At 55.4% G+C, this 18,598-nt stretch overlaps 1 protein-coding gene across 2 annotated transcripts; it reads right to left on the bottom strand.

Moving 5' to 3' along the window:
* Positions 1-2,666: 2,666 nt before the first annotated feature.
* Positions 2,667-17,303, bottom strand: LOC138821998 (nuclear pore complex protein Nup50-like). Of its 2 annotated transcripts, none has more exons than XM_070014500.1 (8): positions 17,016-17,303; positions 12,834-12,912; positions 10,984-11,067; positions 8,898-9,081; positions 7,578-8,264; positions 5,309-5,390; positions 3,795-3,913; positions 2,667-3,057 (listed from the first exon to the last, which is right to left on the bottom strand). In XM_070014500.1, exons 2-8 carry the CDS (start codon positions 12,900-12,902, stop codon positions 2,855-2,857), a joined length of 1,428 nt encoding a protein of 475 aa, XP_069870601.1. In that variant the 5' UTR covers positions 12,903-12,912; positions 17,016-17,303; the 3' UTR covers positions 2,667-2,854. The 2 variants fall into 2 exon arrangements, with proteins under 2 accessions (XP_069870601.1, XP_069870602.1); XM_070014501.1 differs by lacking the exon at positions 17,016-17,303 and adding an exon at positions 16,478-16,645.
* Between the last annotated feature and the right edge of the window lie 1,295 nt (positions 17,304-18,598).

The raw sequence follows: 18,598 nt of genomic DNA, 5'->3' as shown, positions 1-18,598 counted from the left end.
GAGGAGCTTCTGACCGTACACAAGCTCTGTGCCACTGGTCTGTTGTTACAATTCCCACTTTCAGAATGAGGAGATTAAGGTCCAGAGTGGGTTTCTAAGGGCATCAGGCTAGTGTTTGACTCCAGAACTATTTGCCTGACATGCTCAGAACAAACCTGTTACCTTTAACCACATGGAGAAGGCGCTCAGTGAATATGTCTCTCAGCTCTAAGAGCAGTAGGTGAATTGTTTCTCTCCACCTACAACAGGTAGTTTGTTAAATTATTTTTTGGCATGCAGCATATAAAAATATGATTTAGAATTGAGATTGTAGAACAGAATAACCGTCCTGAAGAAAAGCAATCCATGGATGGTCTGACTAGCATCTCTAGGTAAAACACAATCTAAAGTCCTTTAAAAACCCTGGACATGTTTCCAGTGTGTGATGCTAAAAAGGAAGACAGCAGAACTCATTTTTTTTGCTTCCTGGGAATGTGCAAACAGAAACGCTGATGCCTGCTTCTGGAAAGAAAGGCCACAGGGACACTTAGTATTGTGAGGATGGAGCTCCACTCAGAACACAACCCAACAGAACAAAACTCCGTGTTACAACTCCGAGACCTTTACACCAAGAGTAAAACTTCACTTCACATTAGACATTTAAAAATTTCTACCATTGTATTAAAACTAGCATCACTATGAGAGTCAATTCACTGCTCACAAAGATGGGGAACACAGACGGTGCCCTGGCGCCTTCCCCAAGTAACGAGATACAACAAAATGCACACAGTCAGACTCTTTTATATGGGCAGAGAGCAACAAGTTCCTAAAGCATCAGAGATCAAGGAAATGTCACATTGTCAATTATGGTATACAGATCACATTTTCCCCTGTAATTTTCACCTCAACAGTGATAATCTTAGCAGCAAACATTTGCAGGGAATGTCAGGAAGAAGGGAAACCACATATCCAGCCATTTAAAAACAACCTTGGGGGGGGGGGGGGGGGAGGCAAGGGGAGAAATCCAAATCATAACCTTCCCATTTATTTTCTGTAAATACTGCATACGCAGGGTAGCAAGCGTGACACACGCATATGTGGCTGAGCTGTAATGTTCTGTGTTCCCTTCCTCTTTGAGAAAGTTACAGGCCAGGCACAGGAGGCTGAGATCTGAGGATCATGGTTCAAAGCCAGCCTGGGCAGGAAAATCTGAGAGACATCTATCTCTAATGACCAAAAACAATACAAAAAAACAAAAAACAAAACCCTGCTGGAAATGGAGCCGAGGCTCAAATGGTAGAGCGCAAAAATGCTAAAGGTCAGTGCTCAGGTCCTGAGTTCAAGTCCCAGTATTAGCACACACAAAAAAGTTAGATGAATCTAATGTGAATAGGACTGGGCCAGTGCTATTTTTATCCTATCAACCACTTCCTTACTGTAAATCTACTAACCGAGTCATAAGCACTCTCAGTTCTACAATGTAAATGCAAAACACCAGAGCTAAGACCTGGACCACGTCCTACTGACCAAAGCCACACACTGCCCAACTCTCACACTGGGCTCAGAACCAGCACAAGCAACCTAACAATCCCATGATGGCCACGTCCCATGACCTTCCATCTGAAGGTAACCAGGTGCCATCCTAACACTCCACACAGCCCACATCAAGAGACTGCAGTTCCAAAAAGCCACCACCCCTTCCCGCCACTCTGCTGGCTCTCCCGTCAGATCACGTGACATGGCAGAGAGGCAAGCGTGCAGGCAGGTTATGAACCCCTGGGCCCCGGCCAGGCTTGAAAGATCTGGAGCCGGCCTGGCCTGGCCTGGCCACCAACGGGGACACACACCTAGTCTCAGCTCTGTACCGTCTGCAGACGCAGTGCTGCCAGCCAGCCACTGTGCTTCACATGGCTTTTGTCCAAACGGGCTCCTGAGTATCTCACTTTTAAAGTAAAGTGTCAGTCAGATAGCAAATGCGTACCAGACTGCTAAGCTAAAGGCAGAATCCCACAATCTTCCTTCCCATCGTCCTCGGTCTGCTGGTGAATTCAGTGGCTCCTGTGTACGTCCACGGGGCCCCTGGTACAATGTCTGTGCGCCCCACTTCCTGTTTAACGTGGTTTCACACTGACTCTCCTTCAGAAGGGTTTTTTTCATGGTCTAGAAATAATAAGATACCAAATTTGTGCTTTTAAAAACCCATTCCTGGCGTCCTTCCCTTCCAGACTGTCTCAGGGCTGAAGTGACAACACCTCACAAAACAACAACAAAAAAACCACCACCCTAGAACACTCTGACCTCCTTCACTATCCACCCTTTTTACAACGAAGCAGCCGTGCCTGGATTCTGGTAAAGCAGGGTTGATCGCAGGGTGAAGGGCAGCGTCTGCCCGCGGCAGGTGACCAGCTCCGCAGTGCAGAGACCACAGCGCAGTGGACAGCAGCAGACCGAAGCAGCGGACAGCACGGACACAGCGCCTGGCACGGTCCGTTTGGAGGGGCAAGGGATGTGGGCAGAAGGCTGCCACGGAGGCCTCACCGGATTATCGGAAGGAGTTAATTGGTACCCTGATCGCAGTCCATTAAGAAATCACTTATGCTTAGTTTAATCAATAAGTGAACATTAAAAAAAAATCTCCCCAAAATTCCCAAAGTATTTTGCAATTGGTTCTTAAGAAGGGAGAATAGTTGTTTGACACTTAACTTTGAAAGGTTTTATTGGCCTTAATCTTCCTCACAAAAGTTTTGAAGTTGTCTAGAAGTCCTTAGAATGTCAAAGTAGGAAGGAAAGCTAGGCTGGGGTGGCAGGGTGGCGGGGAGGCAGCGGAGCGGAGCGGAGCGGTGCGGCGCGGCGCGGCTCTCGGCACACTTGGTGCTCATGCGTCCTTCTTCTCCAGTAGGATTTTGTGCAATTCGTCGGCGTCCTCGCTTGTTTTTACCCGAATCAAGATGGGGACGGGGGCAGAGGCATTCTTCTCGTCAAGCGGAGGGTTGGGGACGCAGACGATCAGCACGTTGTTCTTCCCTGTCCGGGAGCATGGCATGCCGGGTGGGACCAGGACGTTGAGCAGTATGTTGCCTGCAGTAAGACAACACAAGAGATGCACATCGAATCCCGAAGCACAGCTGGAGAAAGGCGTGAGGACAGGTTGGAGCGGCTTCTACTCTTGGATGCACCTTGCATGCAAAACTGGAAGCCAGCGGGGCGCCGGTGGCTCACGCCTGTCACCCCAGCTACTCAAGAAGCTGAGATCTGAGGATCGCAGTTCAAAGCCAGCCCGGGCAGAAAAGTCTAAGAGACTCTTATCTCCAATGAACCACCAAAAAGCTGGAAGCAGAGCTGTGGCCCAAGCGGCAGAGCACTAGTGAGAACAAAAAAGCTAAGGAGCAGCAACCCAGGCCCTGATTTCAAGCTCCAGGACACCCCATAAACCCACGCCTGGCATGAGCCCAGCAAGGGCTGCTGGGTAAGAGCCACATTTGTAATAACAGCTATTACAAATGCGTCTATTACCAATCCGTCGGGCCACAGGAAAGAAAAATGATGCCTTTGTGGGTTTTCCTGTAAGGCCTGGTGGAGGCCGGCAGCACCGCCTGCTCCTCCGCCTGCGGCGCGTGCTCCCTGCCATCCTCCGCCCTCTCGAGGACTGACACCAGGGAGGCAAAGGCTCCGTCCGTCCGGCACCTCCTGACACAAAGGCAGCCATCCACACGGGGGAGCGAAGGAAGGGGTGCCGCCCACGTGCGCACTGCCTACCGCAACCCTCCACGGCCGCTCAGTAACAACGTCAACCATGGAACAACCAAGGTACCCACCTAGATTGGTGTCGGCCCGCACTAGTAGCTGCGTTTTTTGATTTGCTGTAGGCTTTAGATGCAAGGTGCCCACACCTTTCTCTTTAAATTCATTGTCTTTCTTGTAAAATAGTTTACACCTGTGTGGAAAAAGAAGCACGACCCCAATTCAAGAACAAGTCAGTCTTCTAACAGCCGTTATGTCCACTTGCGTGGCCAAGTCTGTATTAAATCAGAGCAGAAAACCAGTCTTTATGGGTATAGAGTAATAAAAGCTACACAGCGCTCATGTGAGTGCCCAGGCCAGGCCTGAGGACAGCAGCAGGCCCATGCTGCCTTGTGAATCCCTGCCACACGCATGTTCCACTGTGCAAGTTCTCTTCAGGGATCCTCCAACGTTTCTCTTTTTTGCCAGTCCTAGGGCTTGAATTCAGGGCATGGGCACTGTCCCTGAGCTTCTTTTGCTCAAGGCTAGCACTCTACCACTTGAGCCACAGCTTTTTCTATTTATGTGGTGCTGAGGAATCAAACCCAGGGCTTCAGGCATGTGAGGCAAGCACTCTACCACTAAGCCACCTTCCCAGCCCAGACCCTTCCGTCTCTGACTTCCCAAAACAATGAGTGAGAAAATACTCTCAGGCAGGGCCCAAGCAATGAGACTCCAGGAATAGAGTGCCGGAGTCGCCAGCAGTCAAAACACTCCCTACCATCACTCTCCCTCTGGACAGAAAACAAGACAAACCAAAACAGTCCTGGTCAGCCAGGCAACTGAAATTAAAGTAACTGTTGGTCTCTTCAAAGCTCTCAAAATAAATGTTACAGGATGTGACTTGTTAAAGGAAAAACTGTTGACCCGTGCTTCCAAAGTTTTTATTAGAAAACATAGCCTGGAAAGCTTCCAAACAGGAAGTATGCATACATACTAAGTCCGTATATACAAAGTGATCTCATTTAGTTAGGAAGATCTAATCTCCCTTCCAGCTGTTTTCTTGAAGAGGCAACTCTCATATTTTAAATTAGCCAACACACATGTCTATAAACTCTAGCTCCTCTAGAGGTGGAGATCTGAAGGGCTACGTTTGGGCCAGCTTAGAAAGTTAGCGAGACCCCATCTCAACCAACAAGCTGACTGGTGGTATACTTTGGATCCCGCCTACAAGGGAGGCTATAGGTAGGAGGATTCTGAGGACTGTGGTCAAGGCCGGCCCCAGGCAAAAATGAGAGACCCTTTCAAACAAAACAGAGCAGGGACATGACTCAAGGGGCAGAGTCACCAAGATTTTCAAAAAAGACCCCCAAACCAAAACCAACAGCTCCCGCCACTGGAGGAGCCGCATCAGCCAAGGGTCGGGTGCGTCCCGTAGGAGCAGACGTGAACACAACCCACCAGCAGGAACACGGTGACTTTCTTTGTGGGGGAAGAAGGGTTGGGGGGCACGGAGAAGACGGTGAGAAGGGGGTTCTGGAAACGTCCATGTCTGAAGCATTTTCAAAGCCGAGAGACAGCTGAAGTCACAGAAAGTGCGCCCACTTACTTTTTGGAGTAGAAAGCATCTTCTTCCTTCACCTCAATCACCACCACCTTGGGGGGCTCGTCACTCTCCTCCTCGTCCCCACCTGGTACAGAACGACAAGCTGGTGAGCCACACCGACACGTGCCAAGAGCAGAAGCCGGCCCGCGCGCTGCCCAGAGCGGGACAGACGCCGGACGCGGAATCCGGTCTCCTCAGGGAGGGAGGCGGCCCTGGGGCTTCGGACTGCGGAACGCCATCCATCGGACACCTCCGAGGCCTTCTCGCCCTCCATCTCTGAAGGCTCCGTGACCCCCAATCCCACAGCGCTAGGGACCCCAGAGCCAGCAGTGCCAGGGGCAATGGGAACCGCTCAAGCCAGGGCTCGCGGTGTAGGCCGGCCGGCGGTGAGCTAAGCTGCCAGGCGCAGGCTCGCCTCTGCGGCAGAGGATACCCCGGGTCCTCCCGAGGGGCTTCCGCCACTGATCTAAACTGTTGGAGGATGGGGCGCGGAGGCCTAGCATCCCCTGGGAGTTTTGTTTTGCTTGAACTCAGGGCCTGGGCGCTGCTCAAGGCAAGTGCTCTACCACTTGAGCCACAGCACCACTTCTGGTTTTCTGGTGGTTCGCTGGAGATCAGAGTCTCATGGGCTTTCCTGCCTAAGCCGACTTTGAACTGAGACACTCATCTCAGTTTCCTGAGTAGTGAGGATTACAGGCAAGAGCCACCGTTGATGACAATCTCCACAGTGGAGCGGAGCGCTGTGGGGAGCTGCGCCGGGCTGCACGGCAGGCTCCGTTGGATTAAGCATCGCTGTGATCCTGCAGCCGCTGCCAAGCCTGCGTGGGGCTCGTGTAGGGAAGAGGCCAAGCCAGCGTGCAGGAGCGCCACTGGACAGACAGCAGCACCGCAGAGACAAGCGGCTGAGCCTGGCCCGCGCCTCACAGGCCCACGAGCGGGCGCCTGAGAGCCAAGAACAGGGAACAGAGGCTGGGGGTTAAGGCCTGGCCTTCTGCTGGCCTGAGGCACTGATCACACAGAACAGGGCATGGAAGCAAGACCCTTCCCAAGGGAAGCTGCGTGCAGACCTGTGGCAGCACTGGACAAGCTAGTCTTCTAGTAGAGCGCGGTCATTTATCTAGTCAGATCTCCAAAATATAAACCAACTTGGGGGAATTCATGCTGATGCCGAGCTTTTTAAATCAAAGCTCTAAAGTATGAGCTGACTGCTTTTCTGCGCATGTGGGGAAGGGGCTGACCTGAGCCCCGCCCGCCCCGCAGTAAGCCGAGCGCTGGCCACTGACTGGTCTCGCCAGCCTCACTTCCCATGTTCTGTGCTGATACTGCAGTGGGCTGCTCACGTGCTTGGCTCTTCTTAGTTTACAGTACCTGCACGCAAGTGGCATCAGTGAGAGCTAGCCATGGACGCGCACACTGTACTCTGAACAACTTCACCTCCTCCAGCAAACTCTTAGCCCTTCCTCCCTCTTTACAAACACCATTCAGTGGGTTTGGCCGAGTTATCTTCATACAGTGTTGCTTAGCTTTTCAGCCACACCTCCAGCCCAGCTTTTCGCTGGATAATTAGAGAAGGAGTCTCTAAAGCTTTTCTTTTCGGCTCCAGCTGGCTATGAATCCTCCTGAGTAGTTCAGATTACAGGCATCAACCACCAGTGCCCAGCTTCATTTTCTATTCTTAATTCTTGTAACCACCCTAGAGAACAGGCTTCCTCTACCACTCTGAGCAGTGGAACACACAATGTAAATCCAGATCTGCCCTCAAAGCCTGTGCTTTCCCCACTACAAAACTTACACGTGGGGTTGGGAAGGTGGCTCAGTGGTAGAGCACTTGCCTTGCATGCATGAGGCCCTGGGTTCGATTCCTCAGCACCACATAAACAGAAAAAGCCAGAAGTGGCGCTGTGGCTCCAGTGGTAGAGCGCTAGCCTTGAGCTGAGGGACAGCGCCCAGACCCAGAGTTCAGGCCCCATGACAGGCAAAAACAAACAAACAAACAAACAAAACTTACACGTAAAACCTATGAGGATTGGGCAATGGTGGCAAACACCTGTAATCCTACTCAGGAGGCTGAGATCTGACCATAGCGGCGGACAAATCACCAATCCATGAGGCTCTCCAACTAATCACAATAAAGCTGGCAGCGGAGCTGTGGTGCAAGTAGTAGAGCACAACCCAGAGGAAAAAGCCCCGTGAGAGCGAGAGGCCCTCCACGGAGTCCCGACAGCAGCCAAAACCAACGGGGAACTTCCAAGGACAAGCCTCGCTCGTTTACCTTTGCATTCATTGCTAACGCCTTCCGCTGGGCTCTCGGAGGTTTTAGCAGGAAATGGCGAAGAAACCGATTTGCTCTGAGTAGTATCTTTACTAAAAAAACCGGAGTTTCCAGGGGGAAATGAAAATCCAGTGAGGGACCCAGAGCTTAGGGAGCCCAGAACCGAGCTATCGACTTTCTTGCCGAAGTTGAATGAGGCACTTGTTGCTCCTTGTCCCAGCTCGACTTTCTTTTCCGACGCAGCCTCGCTCTTCTTTTCTGACGTGGGCTCAGTCTGACTGCTGCGCAGCAGAAACGTGCCCTCTTGCTGTAGTGTCGCTGACCCAAACGAGGGAGGGGGCGGGGCGTGCAGCGACCCCCCCGCCGCGTCGCTCCCCGAGCCGCTGCTGCTGCTGCTGCTCTCGCGCTGCTCCTCGATGGCCGCCAGGTACTTCTCGTAGTCCTTGAAGATGGGCGTCAGATCGCAGAGGGGGTTCGTGTCCACGTGCTTCACGATCCAGTCCCGCACCGAGCGGTTGAGGCACGCCAGCTGCTCTCGGTAGGCACTCCCGGTGCCAGCTTTGGTGGAGCTGGAGGAGGAGGAGGAGAAGGACGAGGAGGAGGAGGAGGGCTGCGCACCTCTGCCATTAGCCTTGGGGTCGGAAACGTTTTTATCCATTTTTACAGGGCCATTTACAGCAAAAGAACCTGGAGGGAATTAAAGTTTGGACAATTTATTTAGACGCTGCTTTACAGCGCGTCTTTTATTGGGGGGGAGGGCACACTGGTGCTTTATCTCAGGCCTGGCGCTGTCTGTGGCTTTTCACACCAAGCTCAGTCACACTGGAGTTGGGAGTGACCCGAACTCAAGCGCACTGCACCCCTGGCTCGGCGGAGACCAGGCCCCGCTGCAGGCCCCTTCGCTGCAGGCCCGCGGCGACCCGGGGCAGGTCCTGTCTTAGCCCCGCCCCCAGGATCGTTGCCTACAAAAAATCCCAGGAGCTCGCGAGGACCATCTCACTCAAAACGAAGGCCCAGATGGACGCCTGCGCTCCCGGCTGGTCTGGGGGCTCTGGCCAGGCCCACGTGTGGGAGCGCCCGCTGGTGCCAGCAGCAAGGCACACAGAAAGCTCCGATGTGTGTGGAGAGAATGGACAGAGCGACTACCAGGTACTTCCTCCACGCCTGCCCCGAGCTGCCTTCGAGACGCAGGAAGCAGAAGCAAGCGGGGTCTGCGCTCTGCATGTGGCCTCGCTCCCCAGGACCCAGCCCTTCGCTCCCATAGCCCGGGCTAAGCACATCTCTAGCCAGTCACCTATAGCCTGGGGCACGCCAACTCACCAAAGGCCGCCTTGGGTTCTGCCGCCGCCCTGACGCTGCCCAAGGAAGGGGCACCGGGCGAGCTGTTTCCATTGGACAATCCTTCCAGAGGCTTCCCTCCAGCGCAGCCAAATGCAGAAAACCCTCCTCCTCCTGAAGGCACAACCAAACCTTTAAAACCTTTAAAGGCCCCTCCACTATCGGACTGAAAGGAAGAAAGAGCACATGTTAGGCGGGCAGACACGCTGCTGGCATAAAGCAGGGCGAGTGACAACTGTGCCCCATCCCAACAGCACCCAGGCCCCAGACCGGATCAGCACTGCCAGCCTGGCACACTGCGTGGGCAGAGACAGCAGCGGCGACGCCCCGCTCCCGAGGAAGGCCTGGTCCAGACCCTCACTCAGATAGCCAAGGCGATCTTCTATGCTGAAATGCGCCCTACAGCTGTGGTAAGGAGGGCTGGGGGGAGTTAGGGTAGAGGGTTTGCCTGGCAAGTGTTTTAAGTCCTAAGTTCAAACCCTAGTACCGCTCAAAAGCACTATATATGCATAAAAACAAGGATTACTGTGATAAACTCAGCTACCTATCACACAACCTCAAAGTAATTCAAAACATTCTCAACAACTAAATGCCATGCACTTTCCCCAAACGCCTGAAGCAGCCTTCAAAAGTACCGGCCAGATGAACTAAACATGCCTGTGAACTGCGATCCTCAGATCCCAGCTGCCAACAGTGAGCACCACAGGTGTGAACCACCAGTGCTGGTGCCAGTGGTGCGAAGCCGCCTGGAGAGACCAAACCATGAGACGCCTGTTTCCAGATTAACTAGCAAAAAGCCAAAACTGGAGATGTGGCTCAAATGGTAGAATGCCAGCCTTGAATGAAAAAGCCCAGTGAGCAAAAGAACTTGAGAGTGAAAGACCCTGAGTTCAAGACTCAGTGGCACACAAAAACACAACTAAATCAGACAAAATTCAGCCACTGCGGGCTGGAGGCATGGCTCAGCGATAGAACCGCCACCCGCCCAGCGAAATGTGAAGCCAGGTTCAAACCACAGCTCCACCAAAAAGAAAAAGAAAAGAACCTGAACACTGCAAAGGAAAGGAAAGCAGTCTTTATTCTGCAACAGGCCTCAGCAGAGGTCCAGGGACAAAACCACTCTAGGTCCAGAGAATGAGGGAGAAGGCACAAACCAAGAGGAGTTCGTGTGTGTGTTGGGGGGAGTGTGACTTCTGAATACTGAGCACAGATGCAATTAGAGTGCCAATCCATCCACCTGAGCACAGGAAGGAAGCATCTTCTATACTGTACCACCACACGAGAGAGAAGCCGGCTGAGACTGCCACACCCACTGCTGCCAACACAGCTCTGCTCTGCGTGCCTTCTTACCACATCCCACAGTTTTCCTGCCCTCTGCTCTGCAAGCCTCCCTCTTCCTCTGAAACCGGTTCCCCAGCATAAATTCACCTCCCCTGCACTGGGGGGACCCTTAAAGGGGCAGATCCCACCACCATTTTTTTCCATTTCCTCCATCTATACGAGTGTTTTAGTTTTGGCACTGGGACTGGGGCTTGACCTCAGGGCCTCAGGCTCTTGCTTGGCCTTTTCGTTCAAGTCCAGCTCGCTACCACTTGAGCCGCTCCTCCACTTCCAGCTTTTTAGTGGTTAACTGGAGATAAAAATCTTATGGATGGGGCTCCGTGGTAGAGCGCTTGCCTTGCACGCATGAGGCCCTGGGTTCGATTCCTCAGCACCACATAAGCAGAAAAAGCCAGAAGTGGCGCTGTGGCTCAAGTGGTAGAGCGCTCGCCTTGAGCTGAAGAGCTGAGGGACAGCGCCCAGGCCCAGAGTTCAGGCCCCACAACTGACCAAAAAAAAAAAAAAAATCTTACGGACAGTTTGCCTGGGCTGGCTTTGAACCTTGATCCTCAGGTATCAGCCTCCTAAATAGCCAGAATTGCAGGTATGAACCACTTGTGCCTGGCCAGGAGTACACATCTGGGGGGGAAAGCATCTGTCGCGTACCGACTGCTCTAAGAGGCACACAATAGTCCGCAACTCAGAAGCCACATTAGTTTTTAGGAGCAAAGTATAAAGCAGCACTCACTTCAAACCCAACATTTCTACGCCTGGCTTTCTTTATGGCTCGGTTCTTCAGTACTTCTTCACTGGCCACCGAGAATGTTCCCACCTGCAAGGGCACAAATCACACAGCAGAGGTCAGGTCAAGGAAGCGGTAGGCGCTAGACTGGCCTGTCTCCTAACAGGAGGCTTCATGTACTGGAAACACAAGGTCCCGAGCCACGCTGAGGACTCACTGCTATCATCCATAGATTCCTGTGGATCCCAATTTGAGTGGCAGACTGTGACTGAGAATCTACAAATACAGGTGTAAGTCCCAATTCGGAAAGAGGGGCGTGTCAACAATAGCTCTAGAAAGATTACAACTTTGGTGCAGATGTGTTCATAGTCGGATCTTTAAGTAGTTCAGATATACATTCTCAGATATTAGTGATAAAGTTTACAATGAAATTTTGCTTTAGAAATACAAGCTACCACCAAGCACCAGTGGCTCACTCCTGTAACCCTAAGCTCCTCGGGAGGCTAAAATCTGAGAATTGCAGTTCAAAGCCAGCCTGGGCAAGAAAGTCTGTGAGACTCATCTCCAATTAGACATCAAAAAGAGTGGAGCTGTGGCTCAGTAGCAGAGCAAAATAAGCTCAGGGACAGAGCCCAGGCCCTGAGTTCAAATCCAAGGAGGGCACACACCCTCTTACCCTGACAGGCTCATGTGATAAAGTACTAGACCAACAAACCACTTGAGCATGGGGCCTTGAACTTAAAAAGAAAAAATACAACAATAAAAACCCTATCAATCAGAACATACAGAACCGGTATCCTTCCAAAGCGACAACATGTTAATATTAAAAGAACTTATCAGCGTAGAGCTGGGAACATGGTCAAGTGGTAGAGCCTTTACTGCTTAGCAGGCATAAAATCCCCATTTACACCCTAATACTGCCAAAAAAAAAAAGGTTCAGAAACATTTCTACAGACTTATTTTTTTTAACACCATTATTAATTTAAAAGGTTAACTTGCTACAGATTTCCTTAGTAAACCAGCTTAAGAATATCAAACTAGGCCGGGCTCCAGTGGTTCACGCCTGTAATCCTACTCAGAAGGCTGGATTGCGGTTCAAAGCCAGCCTGGGCAGGAAAAGTCCGTGAGACTCTTAGAAAACCGGAAATGGTGCTGTGGCTCAAGCGGTAGAACGTTCACTTTGAGCTGAAGAGCACAGGGACAGCACCCAAGCCCAGAGTTCAAAACCCACGACCGACAAAAAAAAAAAAAAAGAAAAAAGAATATCAAACTACCAATGGAACACTAGACTGCCTATGTTCTACTTCTTAATAGTTTCACTAAGCAGCCCAGGCTGGTCTTGATCTTCCTGCTGAGATTAAAGGTGCTTGGCACCATGTCTAGCCTGTGTTCTATTATCACTAAGAGGAAAAAAATAAGAGTCCTTCCATACAAACCTTTGATTCAGCTGGGGAAGAAAAAACCATGCTGATCTGCTACTCATACTCCTCACCTGCTGTGATCTTGGAACTGCAAATAGAGCAGTAGAACAGCCTCAGAGCAGGAGAGGTGATCTCTAAAATCACAAGGACAGCACAGTAACATGGTGACGGTGGACCATGAACCTGAGTGTCCCCACTGTATGAAATTCTGGAGGAAGACATTCTTGCAAAGCAGTCAGTCCCAGACAGGTGCTAGTGGACAGCACACTGAGTGAGGAGCCGAGTGCTGGGGGCAGAGCCAAAGCACTGACACGCTTCTGTCCACATGCTGGTTATGTCTGCATCCTACTGTCTGTCTTTGGGGGAAATTCCAAAATAATTTACATGGAGACACATTAAAAAGCACTGCTCTTCGGGAAAGGAAACCGCTTTTACCTCTTCAGCACCATCTTCCTGATCCCAGTTCCTATCTGTCAACTCCTTCTCGGCAATTCTTTTGGCCATTTTTTCGAATCTAAAAAACAAGAATAAAAAGTTTAAGTTTTATATCCAATGTAATGGTATGAAGACAGCACAGGGGATTTTAATGAAAGCTGCAGACCGGGACTGGGAACAGAGAAAGAGAAAGCCTTAAGCCTTAAGAGGGTTATCTGAACAAAATATAACACATGCACAGATGAAATACTATGGCAAAACCTCCTGGTGCAATTAACACACATGAAAAAAACAAACACAGAAGAGTGAAACAGGTTCTGTGGAGGAGGAGTCACAAGCAGGAGCAGGTTAACAAGGGCAGTAAGACCAATGTGGCTTGCAGGAGTGAAACAGGACAATGAAACCTGGTCAATGTTTCGAGGAGGTAGGGGAAGGACAGAGACCAAGGGGGACACTGTGTACACCCGTGGAAATGTCCTAATGAAACCTCATGTACACCTAACATATGTTTAAAAAAAGAAGAAGGTCACCTCTCTAGACCAAGATACAGCTCCTACAGAGAACCTAAGAAGTTCACTGTAGCATGAAACAGAACATTCCTGACGCCAATGAAGATGGCACCAAGAGGTTTAGGACGGGGTGTAAGGCTCCAGGGCTGCGCACCAGTGAAGGATTGTGGGAAGAGGAACGACCCTCAGCCAAGCTCCATCAAAAAGGTTCAGCCACTGATTTCTACCTAGCCTTAGGCTAGAGGCATAGTTCAAGTGGGAGAATGCTTACCTAGCAAGAGTGAAGCCTTAAGTTCAAATCCCAGTACCACCAGAAAAAAATTTAATCTAGAATATTTGTATGGTACAGTATATAGTTATTAAGCACTTGGTGAACTTACTCTATGAAAGTTACATTTACAGTCATTTTTGCCACAAGTAAAACTTGTATTTATTTATTTTGTTGGAAGCAGGGCTTGAACTCTGAGCCTGGGCACTGTCCCTGAACTCTTCAGCTCAAGGCTAGTGCTCTACCACTTGAGCCACAGCGCCACTTCCAGTTTTCTGGTGGTTAATTGGAGATAAGAGTCTCAAGGACTTTCCTGCACAGGCTGGCTTTGAACCGTGATCCTCAGATCTCAGCCTCCTGAATAGCTAGGATTACAGGCATGAGCCACCGATGCTTGGCTCCCCGCACCCCATGATTTGAACTCAGGACCTAGGTGCTGTCCCTGAGCTTTTTTTTTTTTTTTTTTTTTTTTGCTTAAGGCTAGCATGCTACCCTGTAAGCCACAGCTCTACTTCTGGTTTTCGGTAGTTACTGGAGGTAAGAGTCTCATGGACTTTCTTGCTTAAGCTTAGCTTTGGAACTGCAACTCTTAGATCTCCTAAGTAGCTATGTGTGAGCCACCAGTACCTGGCTGTAAGACATTTTTCATAGTTAAAAATATTCTTAAAGATTGTGTATTAGTGTATCCTAGGTAAGCACTTTAATGATAAGACACTGGAAATACTTTCACACATGAGTACTCTTTTTTAGCCTACCACATGATTAATTCCGTGTGTCCTAAGATTTAGTTGTTCCAAAAGGTGCACTGGGCAAAGCTAAGCCACCATCCAGGAACTCGAAGGACCAAGGTGGATGTCAAAGAATGTCTAATACTTCCAGATTCTCAATTCAACTCTCCCAAGACCATGGCACTAGAGGAAGAGTTTGGAGTTGGGAGAATTATATCCTTTGTTGTAAATAAGTATCAATAACAAAAGAAAAAACCGAAATACTAGAACCCACTGAGAGCAGTCACCCCTAAGGGACAAGAAAACACCCCTCACCCGCCAGGGCTTGCCACACTTGCCAGGCTTCCTTCCTCCTTCATTTGCCCTCAGACACTCAACCCACTGGAGTAAGCCTGCTACACACCAGTAATTCTAGCTACTCAGCAGGCTGAGATCTGAGAATAGCAGTTTGAAGCCAGCCCAAGCAAGAAAGGTCATGACTCATCTCCAGTGGACCAGCCAACAGTGAAGGGGAGCTGTGACTCAAGCGGCAGAGTGCCAGCCTCGAGCAAAAAATACAAGGGGCACTGCCCAGGCCCTGAGTTCCAGTGCTGGCACACACCCAAAGGACAGGAGCTTACATACACCTGCTGCTGTGCCGCACACACACAACAGCTACAGGGTGCCGCCCGGTCCGTCAAGGGCTGACGCTCATTATGAAGGAGCTGTACAGTGTGAGCACCCTTCTTTTGGCAGTGTCACCCTTTGCTCCTGTCCCTGCCCATAACTTGCAGAGTTCCTGTTCCAGTGTCTACTGACTGCCGCCCTTCCTCGTCTCTCCGCGCTTCCCCTTAATTCCCCCAAGGACGACAAAAAATACAAAGTGACCGCGACTCCCTTGAGGCTTCGGCTTTTAGTACATTCTAGTCATTTTCCTCATACTTTGTCTGGCTTAAAAATGATTTTAAAGACCAACACCGCAAAATACAACGTAGGACATTTAATAACTACACTGTCATTAACCGAGAATTCTCCTTCTAGGCTCCGGTTTCCAGTGTAGGAAGAGATGTAATTCTTCCCCGATTGCATCCGTGGATTCTTTTGGCAGTTTTCCAGTTCGTTCACTGGCATCTCCACCAGAGGGCGAGGGGGTAACGGGAAGAGCCCGAACACAAAGGGGGCGGGGTGGGACTGAAGGCGAGCCCGGAGCAGGACCAGGGCACCGGCCCGGAAGGGGCGAGCGCTCCTGGCACACGCGGCTGCGGGAGGGGCGAGCGCGCCTGGCACACGCGGCTGCGGGAGGGGCGAGCGCGCCCGGCACACGCGGCTGCGGGAGGGGCGAGCGCGCCTGGCACACGCGGCTGCGGGAGGGGCGAGCGCGCCCGGCACACGCGGCTGCGGGAGGGGCGAGCGCGCCTGGCACACGCGGCTGCGGGAGGGGAGAGCGCGCCCGGCACACGCGGCTGCGGGAGGGGCGAGCGCGCCTGGCACACGCGGCTGCGGGAGGGGCGAGCGCGCCTGGCACACGCGGCTGCGGGAGGGGCGAGCGCGCCCGGCACACGCGGCTGCGGGAGGGGAGAGCGCGCCCGGCACACGCGGCTGCGGGAGGGGAGAGCGCGCCCGGCACACGCGGCTGCGGGAGGGGAGAGCGCGCCTGGCACACACGCCCTGGCACACGCGGCTGCGGGAGGGGCGAGCGCGCCCGGCACACGCGGCTGCCGGAGAGGAGAGCGCGCCCGGCACACGCGCCCGACACACGCGGCTGCGGGAGGGGCGAGCGCGCCTGGCACACGCGGCTGCCGGAGAGGAGAGCGCGCCCGGCACACGCGCCCGACACACGCGGCTGCGGGAGGGGCGAGCGCGCCCGGCACACGCGGCTGCGGGAGGGGAGAGCGCGCCCGGCACACGCGGCTGCGTTCGCTGTTGATCAAGTCGGTGGATAACGGGGGGGGGGGTGTCTCGGTTTTAACGCGTAGCCCCGGAGCCCCGAACGCGCTCGGCTCGCAGCTCCCGCGGGCCCGCCGGTCAGGGCAGCACCGCCGGGCTGCGCGCGGGGCGCCCGGAGCGCGCGGGGCCGGCGCACCCGCTCCGAGGCCGGCTCTCGCCTGCGGGACGGACGAGGTGGGAAAGCCAGCGGGCAGCTCCCGGCCTGACACCCACCTCTCCCCGAGACTCAGCACAGAGGCGGAGCCCCTCGGCCGGGCAGCGCGTTCACCAGCCGCGCGTCCTCGTCCGGCGCCGGGGCTGCCGCCCGGGCCTCTCCCGGCCGCGGAGGGCCTGCGCGGCCTGCGCGGCCCCTCGGGCCCGGCGGCGCCGACCCGTAGCGCTCGCTACGGCCGCTGCGGAGCCTCCGTCACGGCTGGGGCGGGCCCGGGCCTCCCGGCACACTCTCCCGGGCTGGCGGGGCGCACGTGCGAGCAAGGGGGCCGCGGGGTGCGGCGGTGACGCGGGGCCGGCGGGAGAGCGGCGAACCCCGCGCGTTATGACCGGACAATGGCCGGGCCGCGCGGGGAGGCGCCGGGGGCCGGGGCGCGCCGGGAACGGCCGGCCCGAGCCGCTCGGCGGGGCGCGGGGCGCGGGGCGCGGGGCGGCGGCGCCCGGGCAGCGCGGGCCCCGGGCGGCCTCGCAAACGGCGGGCCCCGCCCCTTCCTCCCGCGGCCCGGCCGCCCGCCCGCCCGCCCCGGCCCGGCGCCCTCACCTTCCCGGAGGCCGCCGCAGCTCCGGAGGGGCCGAGGGCGCGGCGACGAGCAGGGCCGAGGCGGCGGCGTCCGCACGCGAGTCCGCGGCTGCGGCCGGGCGCTTCCGGTGCGCTGGGAGCCTGGGAGGACTTGATGGTCGGCAGGCCTGGGGTCTCAAACACCATGTCCCCCGGGGGCCGGACGGCCGCTCAGACGCAGGTCGCTGGGGGGCCGGCCGCGAGCACGCTCCGCACCGCCATTTTGTAACTCGGATCTAAGCTTAAAATCAATTCCGGGGGGAGGGGGCAAAGAAAAAGGAAAAGAAACGCCCGCGTCTGGGCACTGCGCAAGCGCGGCAAAGCTCAGGCAGCACCGCCTCCTTCCGCGGACGCTGGGACGTCACGCGGCGCATGCGCGTAGCTCCTTAGGAACGCCCGGCGGGAGCAACGCCTGGTTCTCACGCATGCGCGTACGTAGCCGCGGCGCAGGCGTTCGTGGCGGCCGCAGGGGAGCGTCGGTCACGTGCCGGCCGCGGTCCGCATTTGAGGCGTTTTTCGCGCCAGTTGCGGCCGAGGCGCTCGTGGGGTTCGGTGCGTCCGAGGCTCGGGGCGGTGTGGGGGGGGCTCAGGCCGCGGGCGGGCGGGCGCGCCGCGCTCCGGGAGCGGGAACGCCCCGCCCAGCCTCGGCCCGCGACGCCTCGCCCGGGCCCCGGGCGGAGACGCGGTCGGAAAGGCGCGGCGAGCGCGCGGCGCCGCGGGGCAGGCCGGGTCCGGGGGGCAGGCCCGGGTCCGCGGGGTGGCCCGGGTCCGCGGGGTGGCCCGGGTCCGCGGGGCAGGCCGGGTCCGCGGGGTGGCCCGGGTCCGCGGGGTGGCCCGGGTCCGCGGGGTGGCCCGGGTCCGCGGGGTGGCCCGGGTCCGCGGGGTGGCCCGGGTCCGCGGGGCAGGACGGGTCCGCGGGGCAGGACGGGTCCGCGGGGCAGGCCGGGTCCGCGGGGTGGCCCGGGTCCGCGGGGTGGCCCGGGTCCGCGGGGCAGGACGGGTCCGCGGGGTGGCCCGGGTCCGCGGGGCAGGACGGGTCCGCGGGGTGGCCCGGGTCCGCGGGGTGGCCCGGGTCCGGGGGGTGGCCCGGGTCCGGGGGGTGGCCCGGGTCCGGGGGGCAGGACAGGTCCGGGGGGTGGCCCGGGTCCGGGGGGCAGGACAGGTCCGGGGGGTGGCCCGGGTCCGGGGGGTGGCCCGGGTCTGGGGGGCAGGACGGGTCCGCGGGGTGGCCCGGGTCTGGGGGGCAGGACGGGTCCGCGGGGTGGCCCGGGTCCGCGGGGCAGGCCCGGGTCAGCTGTGGCCCGGGTCCGGGGGGCAGGCCCGGGTCAGCTGTGGCCCGGGTCCGCGGGGCAGGCCCGGGCCCGGTGCGGGCCGTCGGCGCCAGAGGGGCCGGACTCAGTGGTCACGCTCCAACGCCATCGGCTGTTGGTCATCCGCTTTAAATATCCGGGGACTCTCAGCCCGGCCTGGCCTGGCCACGCGGTGAAGAAGCCGGACCGTCCCCTGTAATCCTAGCGAGGCCACAGGGTAACGAGTTCAAGACCAACCTGGCTCCACAGCAAAAC

The sequence above is a fragment of the Dipodomys merriami genome, unplaced genomic scaffold (genome assembly GCF_024711535.1).
Source record: "Dipodomys merriami isolate MVZ:Mamm:240054 unplaced genomic scaffold, mDipMer1.0.p SCAF_970, whole genome shotgun sequence".
NCBI lineage: Eukaryota > Metazoa > Chordata > Mammalia > Rodentia > Heteromyidae > Dipodomys > Dipodomys merriami.
Note: the sequence above shows the minus strand (reverse complement) of the source record. Positions and strands in the feature narration are given on the sequence as shown.